The sequence below is a fragment of the Leishmania martiniquensis genome, chromosome 32, assembly GCF_017916325.1.
Source record: "Leishmania martiniquensis isolate LSCM1 chromosome 32, whole genome shotgun sequence".
Lineage (NCBI taxonomy): Eukaryota > Euglenozoa > Kinetoplastea > Trypanosomatida > Trypanosomatidae > Leishmania > Leishmania martiniquensis.
In genome coordinates, this window is record NC_090167.1 from 823875 (window position 1) to 837138 (window position 13264).

General features: G+C 58.1%; 3 protein-coding genes across 3 annotated transcripts; all 3 read right to left on the reverse strand.

The window, feature by feature from the left end:
* Positions 1 to 4040: 4040 nt before the first annotated feature.
* Positions 4041 to 6650, reverse strand: LSCM1_01861 (uncharacterized protein; the record flags this gene model as incomplete). Its single annotated transcript, XM_067319459.1, has 1 exon — positions 4041 to 6650. One exon carries the CDS (start codon positions 6648 to 6650, stop codon positions 4041 to 4043), a length of 2610 nt encoding a protein of 869 aa, XP_067176008.1.
* A 1359-nt stretch (positions 6651 to 8009) lies between these two features.
* On the reverse strand, positions 8010 to 10103 carry LSCM1_01862 (uncharacterized protein; the record flags this gene model as incomplete). The annotated part of the gene is made up of 1 exon (XM_067319460.1): positions 8010 to 10103. One exon carries the CDS (start codon positions 10101 to 10103, stop codon positions 8010 to 8012), a length of 2094 nt encoding a protein of 697 aa, XP_067176009.1.
* Positions 10104 to 11358: 1255 nt separating this feature from the next.
* On the reverse strand, positions 11359 to 12576 carry LSCM1_01863 (uncharacterized protein; the record flags this gene model as incomplete). The annotated part of the gene is made up of 1 exon (XM_067319461.1): positions 11359 to 12576. The coding sequence occupies one exon, from the start codon at positions 12574 to 12576 to the stop codon at positions 11359 to 11361; it is 1218 nt and encodes a 405-aa protein (XP_067176010.1).
* Between the last annotated feature and the right edge of the window lie 688 nt (positions 12577 to 13264).

Sequence of the window (13264 nt, forward strand, 5' to 3'; positions counted from 1 at the left end):
TGCATGAATTGAGAAAGAGGGGAGGAGGCGAGATGGAGGAGAGGGGGGTAGCGTGATTCGCACGCAGAAAAAAAAGACCACAACAACAGCAACAACAACGAGACGAGCGCGGGGAGAGGGAGAGTGGAAGGAGGAGGAACGAAATTGGACAAGACGCATACAAACACGTGACCGCACAAACACGAGCAAAGAGGTACATCATCACCCGTCGTGAAAGCACTCTCATTGGCTTTCGCTCACTGTGTCGAGGACGGGTCACCGCGTGCATGCCTGTGAGAGGGGTGTGTGAGGGGAGAGGGGGAATGAGGGAAAGCAGACGGAGCGTGTCCTACAAGACGCCCGAAGGGTTTCAGCGGCGCCGAAGAAGGGCATAGAAAACGGAACAGATGGCGACAGCACAAGAAAAAGGGGGGAAGAGAGAAAAATGAAGATGCGAAGAGCAAACAGAAGGCGGAGGAAGCCAACGAGCATCAGAGGGAGCGAGCAAGCGAATACAGGAAACAGTCGAATAAGAGAAGTCACGCGCGAAAAGACAGAAAACGGCGAGCATTGGCGCAGTGCTTTTTTTTAACGAGCAAAAAGGGAGATAGGAGGGACAGGCATAGCGTCGCCTCGCACCATCGCGGCGAAGAAAAGGATGAGAAGAACGGAAAGGGCCGGAGATCGGAGAGCTCGCCACGCACTGCCATGTCCTTCACGCGTTATAAGCTCTGAGCAGGTATTCGGCAAAAGGAACTGAAGAGAACGACGGCAACGAGACAGAAAAAAGAGGGGGGAAGGAAGAAACGCCGCGCGGTCCTGAGAGCCTATGCACTCCTGCAAAGTGTCCGCTGAGAAAAAAGGAAAGGGGGCGCATCACAAAGGGTGACCGGACAGGGCGACCAGAGTCCGCATGCTGCGAGCAAAAGTGAACGAGACCCCTTCCTAAGCCGTTTCTTTGCGGAAGAGACGTGCGCTATCTACCAAAGCGAAGTCAGGCGAGCTCCTGTACAAGCGCGCAACTGCCCCTCCTCTTCACCTCTGCAAACGTTTTTTTTAGGTTTTGCCTCCGTCACTCAGGGCGCTTCGTCCTGTCGTCGAACCGGGCCCTGCCCCCACCGGGCACTTCCTGTTCCCACTGCATCCTTTCACCGCATGGGTGGCTGTGCGGTCGGCGCCAGAAGGACTCGAGTGAACTTCACTCCATGATTCAAAGCGGGCTGAGCTCAGCGTCGTCCTCGAGGGCGGAGGCGCTGTCGTCTAACATGAAGACGGCATGGCTATGGAGGAAAGGGCCCTGTGCACGCCGAACGAGTGTGCGCAGAGGTGATCAGCGCCAGGGCAGGGCCCCCGGGGGCCCGTTTCCCTCTGCCCTCTGCGCCATGATTCTCTCCCAGTCGCTTCAACACGCCGGCGTTCGTCATATAACGTGAAGACTCGTCGCAGTGGAGTATGTCAGGCCTGACAGCTTCGGTTGCCGCGATCGTGCGATGCCGAACACGACTGCACCTCATCAGGTTGCCTGGGCACATTTAGGGGATGCTGCAGATATCGCGCGCTGGTAGTTTAGAGCTCATCGGTGCCGATCCCTTCGCGTATCGTTTGCCTCCATCTTACCTCCTCCTCTTGCCCCCGCAGCCCTTTTTTCAACGTCCAACATTGTACCAGAAATGCTCGGCAGCGCGCAGGTCACGTGCTCGCGTTCTCCGATCTCAGGGCCCCTATCAGAGCACAGTTGTGGTCGGGCGAAGGGGGAGCCCATACTGCCAGGGGAACAGGAGGCATCAGCCATCGCCGCCTCGGGGAGAGAAGGGGGGAGTGTCGGCCCGACGCCCCAGGCCCGTTGCCCAGGTCTGTGAGTTCATGCAGTTGGTGTTCGCTCCTCCTGTGGGGCCGCACATGCGGCAGGCGGCTTAGACTTGTCGTCTTCCACTCCTCAGTCACCCACGGCCAAGCCGAAAGAGGCGCCCGCAGCACCCAGGTAGCGCCACGATTGGTGCACAGATCCGCCCTGGCAATGCCCTTTTCTACAGGTGCAGGGCCTGTGTCGAGCGCCGTGAGAAGGAAGAGCGAGCTCGAGAGAAATCACATCGCCGTTTCAATCGGTGTCGCAGCAGATCAGGGCTACCTCAAAGCTGATCGACTCATCGCACTATTGTTTCGTACACAGAACGCCGCTTGCGAGCGAAGAGGGGCACAGCCTCCTATCGTTGTACGTATGAGTATATTATTCCTACACAGCATCGCAGCCTCTCCTGGCTCCCCGTCGCTCTGTACTGTATCATCGGCCTCCAGCAGCTATGAAAGCCGCGCGAGCACGCGATAGTCCTTGCCGGCCTGACGCCTGTGTCTGCTCGGCTGAATAGTCCGCCAGCAGCACGCCACAGAGCAGCGTGAGGAATTGCACGAGACAGTCGAGCAACACATTTTCGAGGAGAATAAGAAGAGAAGAAATAATAACAAACTCTAGGCGAAGAGGTGACGAGGGAGCGAACAGCATGCGAAGACTCGGGGGAGGAGAGGTGAGGGAGGGGGGAAGAGGAAGCGAGAGAGAGAGGGGGAGAAAGGGAAAGGGGCGGCGCACTCCACTATGAGGACACTTCGAAAAAAGCGCCGAGAAATGCGAAGGGGTGTGCACGGGTAAAGGGATGAAACAAACAAAAAAAAGAATGCACAGCGCACATTCCAGTCGACGAAGAGGAGCAAATCAAAGAGAACGTCACGCGCATCACCCCGGCCTCCCTGGCGGTGGCACGCGCACGCCAACCGCCAAACCCGTGGGCATGCACCTGTTTGATTCCGCACGTTTTACACGCCTGCATCATGCGCGAAAGAAGGGGGAGTAAATGAAGCGCCTTGGTAATTTAAAAGCATCGGCACAGAAATCACGTAGCCGAGTAGAGTGAGATATCCTACAGGTCTCTCTGTGGCATCGGCATACACACACACATAAGCGTGCACACATGCACGCATGTACACGCGAAGGGAAGAGAGGTTTGAGAGGGGGGAGAGGGAGGAGCCTCTTAGTGAGCAGGGCCGAGTCGTTTGATGGCAAACGAAGGCACACCTTACACGTAAGAACAACAAAAAGGCAAAGGAAACGGAGATGCACGGGAGAGAAAGAGAGCAAAAAAAAAGAAGTGCGTGTGGCTGTGCGCGCACACTATCGATGCGAGGCACGTGTCACACAACGGCTTCCATTTAAAGCAAGACACCCCTCCAGAAACAATACGCTGACGAGCAGCCGCTAACGCCACACAGACGCACACAAGCAAGGTAAATAAACAGAAAACCGCATCTATGCACGTGCACGGGCAACAGACGCAAACGGAGGTGTTCTAATCTATTAGCCACACTTCTGCGGCCAAACATACTCACAAGGCGGGACTAAGGGTGCAGCTGCAGTAATGTGCTCCAGCTCTGGGAGTGACTACCACACTTACGCGTAAGGTATATAATAATAAAGAGAAAGATTCGACAGTGTGTGCTCCACCATTCCCGTCGCGCATTATTGCAGAGTACTCCTGCGAGGCGCCTGCTCTGATGTTTGGTGAAGTTGGCGCTACAGCGGAGACGTGGCAGATTATCAAAGACCGCCCTCGCCACCAGACGCATTACGCGAAGGTGCTAATGCATATGAGCGACGTCCAGGCATGAGGGGCCACACGGGCGAAGCGAGGAGAGAAAGGGGGGAGGCCCGGGGGCCTCGGAAGAAAGAGGAGCCACAAAGAATGGTAAACCCGATTCGGAGGTGCTGCCAAGCTAGAGCAGCAAGCAGCGTACTCGAGGCTGCCCTACAAGCGCAAGAACAGCAGGGGGTAACGAGCTCGTGTTGCTGCGGTATCGTGGAATCGATCACCTCCATGTGAGGTCCACGTACCTGCCCGCATGGGAAAACGAGAAGGACACAAGCTAAACGAGAGAAAAGGAAGAAAAAGATATGATCAGAAGCTGCAGCGCATCAGGCGCTACACATCTCACCGGCTCTCACGTCGGCGCACCTCGCAAGCAGGAGGGGAGGAGGGAGGCGGTGAGGGGTGTTTGCAGACCCAAAACTCACATCACGACTGTCTCTTCCCCTGGCCCGGCTGAATGCAGGCCCTCGTTTTAGCAATCGTCTTCTTTAGCTGCTCCAACAGCGAGCGCGGAACGCTACCGTCTGTGATGCAGATGTCAAAGAGTATGCAGCCCAGGTCGCCGGTCAAGTACGGGTCGATGAAAGGAAGCGCGCGTTGCAGAGTGTAGTACAGCCGCTGCGCCTCCTTGTGCAGCAGGCGTGACGCCCTCGTGCTACCCGTGTGCTGCAACGCCAAGACCACCTGCTCCTCCAGCTCGTCGAAGAAAGGCTTGTAGAAGTTGAGCAGGTGCGGCACAAACGTTGGCCGCACCCGAATCGGCGCGTACACGGTACGCGTGTCTGGCACCCATCGACTCGCCTTGGAAACATCCACAAAGCCGTTTGCCCGCATATCCTCATCGATTAGTTGAAATAGAGCACTCTCCGCCTCCTGGAAGTACTTGAGGATGGCTCTGTACTGTTCATCGGTGCAGCTGCGGTCCCCAACAAACACCGGCTGGCCAACGTACCTGTCGAGGACGCTATCGGTACGCTGCATACTTCGCTGCCCACTGCTGTCGGTGCGTGCAGCAGTCAGCACCTGCTGATACGCTTCAGACGGCAAGTGCAGATTCACGACAACGAGGTCCACATCTCTGCATGAATGCTTTGGCGGGCGTTTGGTGGCATTCAGAGGTGGGATCGCGGCGGTCTCGAGGCTGCCGTCGCCTTCTCTGTGAGGAGGGTGATGGGAGATACAAGGTAACCTGGGCGATAAGCCATCCACGTTCACAGAAGGGTGGCTGCTGCTCGATCCGTGCCAGCTTTGCGCCACCAACGGGGGTGCTGCATCAGGATGGGGAAGCGCGCTATCGCTCCCGCTCGCGTTGACGGAATTCACGTCGCTCGCAACCCCGTTGGCGGCAGCGTCCCACAAAGATGAGCACCTCCTCTCAGAAGAGGTGTAGCCCACATCGATACTCCCTACACCACCTTGGTGCACGCCTGCGCTATCGGGACCGCCACAGCTGGACGCCGTTGTGGACTTGGAGGGCGTTAAATCGCCCGTTTCCTCCGCGTTGCTGGTCTTCCCAACAGTCGTCGAGGCGCTCCCGCTAGGCAAAGTAACGGCAGTCGCTTTCTGTGCCTGGGCGTCGCCGCTACTTCGGTGCGGCATGTCCTCTACCGAGGGAGAAAGCTCGGTGGTCTCAGGTGGTTTTGTGACGTCACGACCATATTGTAGCTCCAGCTCGTGAAGCTTCGCCGAGGTAGCGAGCAGAAGATAATCGGCCTGAAAAAAACGATATGTGTTGCGTTGACGCCGTAAATCATGCAAGTCTGACATCTGCAGACCGTATCGCACAACGCCCAACTCCGAGAGATTGTTGTCGATAAACAGGACGGAGTCCCACGCGCTGCTCATGGCGAGCGACCAGACAACGTCCATCTTTCGGTATAGTTTACCGTTCACAAAGGCCGTGTTGCGCGACGGCGGGAAAAACGTGCTCATAGACGCGAGTGTGATGCCCCACACCTCCGGGCGAAGAATGAGCCATCGGCCCGGCCGCTCTGCTCTTTCATCGAGCACCCCTTCGAAGCTGTGGCTGCACGTCGGTGACGCGCTCGGGTCGTCCAGGAACGCCGCATCCTCTGCTGTTTCCCTGCGACCCCGTACGGTGGTGAGACGCACGACAACCGTGCCTGATCCTAAGTGGCGCAGGTCGTCGTCTTTGAAGCCGCTTCTGGCGGCCCTGTTTCCATTCGACGCATCTCTGTCACCGGCCGCCGACAACGCAGAGGGCCGGGGCGCCTTTATCTGACTGGAAGCCCCGCAACAGAGCACACACGCGGCGCGTGACCTCCCCACCGTCACACCTCTGCCAGGAGCCGCTGAGGAGCCGCCTACGCTGTCATCACCCGCACGGCGGCCGCCGTAAAGACCTGTGGTGCGTTCCAAAAATGGCCGCACGCACGACAGTCGCCCACAAGGCTTGTCAAGGACGTCGTCGATGCTCCCCTGTGAAAGGAATAAATGGCGAGCATTGTCACCCGCGCTTCGGAAGAGTGCCACGAGCTCCGCATCCCGGAACACGGGGTTTTGGCGAACTCCACTTACTCCGGATGCGACGAGGGTGTCGTCCACATCCCATATGTAGAGTACCTTTGGTTGCTGCGGCTTGGCGCCTGCCAAGGAAGGAAGCCGGCTACGCTTCGAGCAGGAATCGTTTCGCATCTGCACATTTGACAGCGGTGAAGGCGAGAATGGAGTAGCGCCCTCGTCCTTTGGTACGGCGTACGCCTCTCCCGATGGGAGCCGTGACGGATTCGAAGGCATCAGTGCATCGCTCTCGAAGGGGGCGTGAACTGCTTTTTCGGTCACCGTGCGATTCGCACTCCGCTGTTCCAAGGGCGACGGTCGCATCGGATGCGTCAACCCGCTTAGTGTATCGCTCAGGTGAATGGTGCTCGTGAACGCAGCTGGAAGATAGGGAGCATCGTCGCTCGCCTTGAAATCGGCGTCGTCAATCGGCTCTTTCAGCAGCTTTACCACAGAGCTCACATCGGCATAGCTGCACGCCGCAACAAAGTGAGGGTGCAGGTGAACTGCACTCATCAATCGATTCCGTTTTCTTTTGGGAAGAGAAGGGGAAAAAAACGAGTCTCTCTCTCTGTGTATGTGTGTTGTCGTTGTCGCTTTTCCTGTTTCACCTCATGGCATGCGCGCAAGGAAGAGAGCGAGAGAAAATGAGGAGCCGACTACGCAGCAGCAGATTAGTGGCAGCACCTTTCTCTCTCTCTTGATGCGCGCGCTTCGGATTGGCATGGTTATTGGCGAAGGATTCGTTCGTGAGGCAGGAGCGCGAAAGAGAGACAGAGAGAGAGAAAGAGAGACAAAGGTCGGAAGAAGAGCGGAAGGAAGCAAGCGTGTCACGAGCAAAAATGTGAACGAGAAAAGAGGGGCGCAAGTGGCAACGAGGGTGGTGGTGAGCGTCCATCTTTGTTGCAGTTTTTTCACCGGCCTCAATGACGGGTGACATCACCATTCCCTGTGCGCCGTATGCCAAGGTGGACCGCTGCCGGCCCTTCTTCTGTGCGTGGGAGAGCGCCAAGCGAGCCCATCCCCCCCTCCCCCCATCTCTCGCCCCCCGAACGCTGATCCGCCTCTCTGGTGGCGACGAGAACGCCAATCACCCACGACGCGGCGACGTCACAGCGACTTGCCCCTACAGGTACCCGCGGTCAGGCCAGTGGCTGGTGCTGCGTCGGGGAGACGTGCGGCCGTGACGACGCTTGTGCGATGCATACGGTACGTGGAGTAGCCGTGTGCCGCGAGCGCATCCTGCCTGGCCCTCACTGCTCAGTGGCGTGGGCAGCTTGAGCCGCCACTGCCGCCGCCCTCGCCGAGGGGTGCACCACGTGGCGACCTGCGAGGCGTGTACGCCGAGTATGAGGCGGCGCCTGCGTTGGGATGCCTGAGCCCGCCCACTGCTGCCTCGCGCGCGCCTCTACACGACTGCTGCACGGTACACGATGGGGCCCGGCGAGAAGACGTGCGCGTCTCTCTCTCTGTCTGCTGCTCCTTGATTCACGCGCTGCGTGGCAGCGAAGAAAGTCGTCGAAGGCAAAAAGCAAAGCAACAAAATGCACCTGCGTGTCATACGGCACTTGTACGACTCACCGCGCAGTTCAAAACAGAGAGAAAAAGAAACGGCACAAAGACGAGGGGCACGTGCGCCCAATGACGCATATTCGAGTGGCAGCTTCGGGTGGCAAATGGGAGCCCGCGTGAGTCTGCATGGTTCCCGTTCGCAGAGGCGCGCGCGTGTGTAAAGGCACATGAGGCCGCAAAGCAATGCAAGCACTGAAGGAAAACAAAAAAAAGGTCCTCGACGACGCGACAGCAGCGCCATCCGCTTCCGCACAAGAGGGCGAAGAGGTGATAGTTCGCTGTGCGAGGGCCGGCGATGCCGTTCTACGCCAGTATGTAGTGATCGACAGCCCGCTGTGTGATGCGTTTGCCGCTGAAGAACTCGAACAGCAGCATGGCTGACCAGATGCCTATGGACACGCACATCCACCCGAAGGTGACGATGCTTGGTATGATCCACTTGCTGGAGCCCGATCTGAAGATGAGGCACTCCTGGTTCGTCCTTGATTGGTTCACAAACACAAGGAAGGCGACCTCCAGCAGCGCCACAGGGATGCCGATGGCGCCCATGGCGCGGGAGAAGGGCACATTGGCATACACAATCACAAGGACGATGATAGAAACGCCAAGGATGCCGACGTAGATGGCGAGGAAGACGATCGCGCCGCTTATGCAGAAGCGCAGGTTGAGCAGCAGCACGGTCAGGCTCACTGCCTGGGCAACAAAGAAGTACATGGTGAAGAAGATGAGCACCTTTGTCGCGATGTCGGACGGGTGGACGCGCGTGGCGAGCAGGCGCGCATGGTTTTTGGTGCTGGTGCTTTGGCTCGACAGAACTGCAAAACCGCAGCCGTTGCACGAGTGCGTGAAGATGGCAATGCGGCAGTACGCGAAGATCGACATGGCTATCAGCGTCAGCGAGCAGCCCAACAGCAGCCAATAAGAGGCGGTGGGAAAAGGGCGGCCGCGCTGGAAATCGTCTCCGGTCAAAAGGAACGTCTGCAAAATCAGCTGCGGCAGGGCGTAAAAGCACCCGTTGGCAATGTGCTGGATGAACGTGCCGTTGCGCAGATCGTAGCGAATAATAAAGAAGCGCTTTGCGTCGGCGGCAATCTCGTATCGCAGCAACACGTAGCTCAGCATGATCTCGTACACAGGGATAATAGGCACGATTCGGAAAATGTTGTCCGGGTACTTCCACACTTCATTGTCATAGCGCTTGATCTTACCTTCCTCCGCCCGCATGGTGGCGACGAGACTCACCACGTAGCCGCCAACATATGTGATGATGATCCAGTAGCCGTTGTGGGGTTTTTCGGACTGCTGGAACCAGTACACCACCGTCCACACAACGGTTGCCGTAAAGGTCAACGTCACCAACACGCCAAGCCAGCTAATGGCAATGCTGATGTAGTGCAGCACGTCGAAGACAAGGTAGATGCAGAAGCTGGGCTTTTCCAAATCCTCTAGCAGATACGGGCAGTCGATCAGCAGCTGCACATAGTCGAAGCCCGAGTAGCGGAGGAGCACCATCTGCTGAAAATTAATGCGACTTGTGCGAATATTGCACAGAAACCGCACGTAGTTAAGCAAATCACCAGGGACAATGTCGCCCTCGTAGGGGTCCCCGGCAAGCACCTCATCCAGCTTCGCCTGCACAATCGACTGCACGCGAGCATCGTCGATGTTGACGCGGCCCGAATCCAGGAACACTTTCAGCAGTGCTGGGCTTTCACTCACTAATTCAAAGGTCTCGCCATCCACCAGCTCGTTGCTGGCCTTCAGGGTGGCGAGGATTATGTTCATGAACACATCAGAGCCGGTCTGCATAAAGAGCAGTACGGTGTCTTTTAGGTCTAGGTTCACTTGATCGTACTCGCCACCCCCCTCCACATCATCGCCGCCTTCCGGGGTACTCGACGATTCAGTGGAGAGAGCCAACTCCATGGAGCCGAGATGCTGCGATCTATCAAACTCCCAGTTGCCGCTGCTGCTGCTGTTGTTGCGCCAGCCTGGCGGGTAGCCACCAGCGGCTACGCTGTTACCGCGATCAGGCCCGGAAGGTGCCCGTTGCGTGTTGGAGGGTATGTTGCCGCCAGATTCGTACGGTTCGTGCGACTCAGCGTTGACCGCTCCTAAAAAAAGACCAGTAGCGGTGTCGACACCCTTGTACAGCATAGAAGACAGCCACCCACCGCCACGTCTGCTCCCTTGAACGTTGGCGTACCTGTTCTCCGCCTCTTCGTCACCGGCACTCGCCTGACGAGCGGCGCCAGTTGACGCCGCGGCGCGCGTGGTGCTCTCCATGGAGTCCTCATCATATCGTGGCGACCCCACATCCATGGCCGCCTCGTGTGAGGCCCCATCGTCAGACGAGTCGACAAAGTGAATTTGCATCTGACGCGATTGAGATTGCATGTAACACTTTAAGGTTACATGTAGTTGGAGGTAGGAAGGAAGGGAGGGAGACAGGATGCAAGCGGCTGCCTGTACACCTGTTTCGGCGTCCTGTGCGTCAACGTCGCTCAGTTGTGGAGGAAATGCAGATGCTCATGCGGGTACGTTGCCGTGGCACCGCCTGCTCGTGCCGGGAGGGCGAGTGTGGGCAAGTCGGGCGCAGCAGGAGAGCGCCGCAGCACCGAGAAGCGAGTGTAAGTAAGAGAAGCAAAGGAGGTGTCTTATCGACCTTGTCTGCGCTGTACCGACGTCGGTAGCGACCGCACTTCGATGTCGAGGCAGCCGTTGTAGCGGTGCTCGCGTGTGAGGAGGAGGCGAACAGGAAAAAAAAAAGATATGACACTCGAACACAGAAATTGGGAGAGGCACAACAGCGGCGTGATCCCTCTCCAAACGCGCAGCTTTAACACGGCCGGCGACGATAGCGCGCGGCTCGTAGCGAATGCCAAAGACAAGACAGAGAGCCGTGGAAAGAGACGTAAAAAGAGAAGAGGAGGGGAAAATAACACTTGCGCAGAGAAGAGCCTCAAAAACAGCGAAGCAGATGCAAGATGCAGAAAGGCGAAGAAAGAGAGAGGTGGGCCTTATCAGCGAAGCGCCGACTGTCACAGATGCACTCATTCGCTCTCCATGCAGCGCCTAAGCTGCCGCAGCTTTGGCGGGTTGCACTGTGATCTGAGAAGAGTTCTGCGTAGACTTTGGAGAGAGGGGCAGTTTTCGCACAGCTTTTCTGCATGCATAGTGCTTCGGATAAGCTCTGCAGCTGCATATGCTTGTCCCACAGCTGCGCCGCTCCTTCCTCAGCGCCCCTCCATACGTGATGTCTGCTCTTTCGCCTTCCTCTCTGGCAAGAATAAGCCGCTCCATTAAATTTACTCCTCTGTCTTTGCTGCTTGGGTGGCGCCAGCCTGCTCTCAAAGGACGGAAGCGCACGAGCGGAGGCAAGCGCTGGGGCTGCCCACTGAAAATTCTCACTGATGCCGGCCTCACGCGCGGGCATGCACACATGCACGCACGAGTGCGCGAGCCTTTGCACACCTCCCAGAGACCTCACCTAAATGGGCGCCGCACGCGCCCCTCCAACCGGAAGCACAGGGCATGGGATGAGGGTAAATTTGCCACTTTGCCCCCCCCTTCACCACTTCCGCCTCCATCTGCTCTCCTTGCGGCTCCTCTACACCTGTTCGGTTGCCGTCTCACAGAGCTCTCCTTGACATCACAAATCTTGAGACATTTCCAAGAGGCGCTTCTGCAGCACCTCCAGCTGCTTCCGCTGCACTGCATCGGGCACCTGAGCCAAGTCGCGCGCAGACATGGTCAGAACCCGCTCCACATCCTCCTCACTCATGTTCTGGATGAGCTCCAGCACTTCGTCGCGCTCTGCCTCCGTCATCGGAGCCGATGGCGGCAGTGGAGACATTTGGAGTTCAGATGGGGCGCCTGTGGAGGGAGCGCACGCGCCACCGGCGGCGTTATCGAGCTTGCGTGCACCACGCGCCTCAGCACTCTTGGCCGAGGAATTCGCCTCCTTCTTGGCCCGTTGCAATGGCTGTGCGGGAGGCTGCTGGGGCGTCTGCTGAGGCACTTGCGGGGCGGTTTGCTGCGGCCGCGTCGGTTGCTGCGCTGGTGGTAATCGTGCCAGATCTGCCTCTGCCTCCGCCGTCTTTCGCGACTGGTACGCATCCCGAGGAAGCGAGCCGAATGGTATTCGTCCGGCGTGTTGCAGCGTCATGACTACTGCCGACTTCAGCGCCGGGTTGTTGTGCAGTAGGCGCTTTGCCTCGTTCGGGCGTTCCAGCGCCAGCACACGCAGCTGCTCTACTGCCGCGTACGCCTCCTCTGTGGCCATGCCGCGCAGCGCGTCAAGTACGAGGGAGCCGTCGCGGCCAAGAATCGGGTCCGTGAAAAAGCGCGGAAACTGCATCGTCTCTCGTACAGACTTTACACTGTTTGCCTGCTGCTGCAGCTCCTGTTGCGGAGGCTGCTGCGGAGAGAACGGGGCACGCGCCAGCGGCGCACGCATGCCACCGCCACGGCCCATTCCGGGCCCATAAGGCGGGCGTGATGAGTGCGGAGACGAATACAGCTCTCGTGGGCGCTTGCGGAAGGTAGAGTGGTCAGCGGGCCCACTGCCACCGCCACCCGGGCCTGCGCGCAGGGGGCCGTGCAGCGTGGTACTGCGCGCCGCCGTCACGCGCATTGCGCGCTCCCCAAAGGTGGTGCCATCGAGTCGCCGAACAGCCTCCTCAGCTGTCTGCGCATCCATATACCCGACAAGGCCATAGCGAAAGTCCTTCCCTGGCGCTGGGCCAAAGATGGTAAAGCTTACGACATGGCCAACGGACTCAAAGTGCTGGCGCAACCTCTCCTTCTCGATTACGAGGGACACGCCGGTGAAGAAGACGCTGGAAGCTACGGAGCTGCGGTCCTCCATATTGTGGTGCCCCTATCGAAGATGCTGGTGTGTGTGCGTCCTCCACCGTATATCTCTGAGAGCGTCCCACGAGGCCTCTTTTTCGTCTTTGTTTCGCGATTCGTGCAGCGGTGCTCCTTCCCGCACACCTCCTTATCACCCGCTTTCCGTCGTCGGTAATGTGCGCAGAAAGCCGTCCGCGCCTGTGTATGGGCGTCGGTGTGCGTATGCGCGTACGTGCGCAGGGGTACAGAGAGGTAGATGGGGTGAAGATGCCCAGAGAGGGTGGAGTAAAGGAGGAAGAGGATGAAAGACGCGGCATACCACAGCGCTGCACAAAGCCAAAGACGCAGGCCAGAGACCACACGTATGGAGGACCAGGAGGTAAAGAGGAGACGCCGCGCGTGCGTCACATGCCAGGACCGTACAGACAGCAAACACGCCAATAAAAAGAGGGCTGTGCATCCTTTCCTCGTGCGTAGCTGAATAGCGTGGCCTCCCTTCTGTAGGGTGGATGGGTTGTCTGCGTATATGCGCTTCTGTGCGAGTGGTCACAAGTGGTGAGCGAACGCATGCAACAATGCTTACACGAGCGTTCAAGCAAGGGGAGTCCCTGGAGAGGTTTCTTTGCACGTATCACTCGATGTGAGCTCAGCTGAGTGTCTCTCTGCTTGCCTGTACATGCACGTGTACGAGTGCACGCCTACAT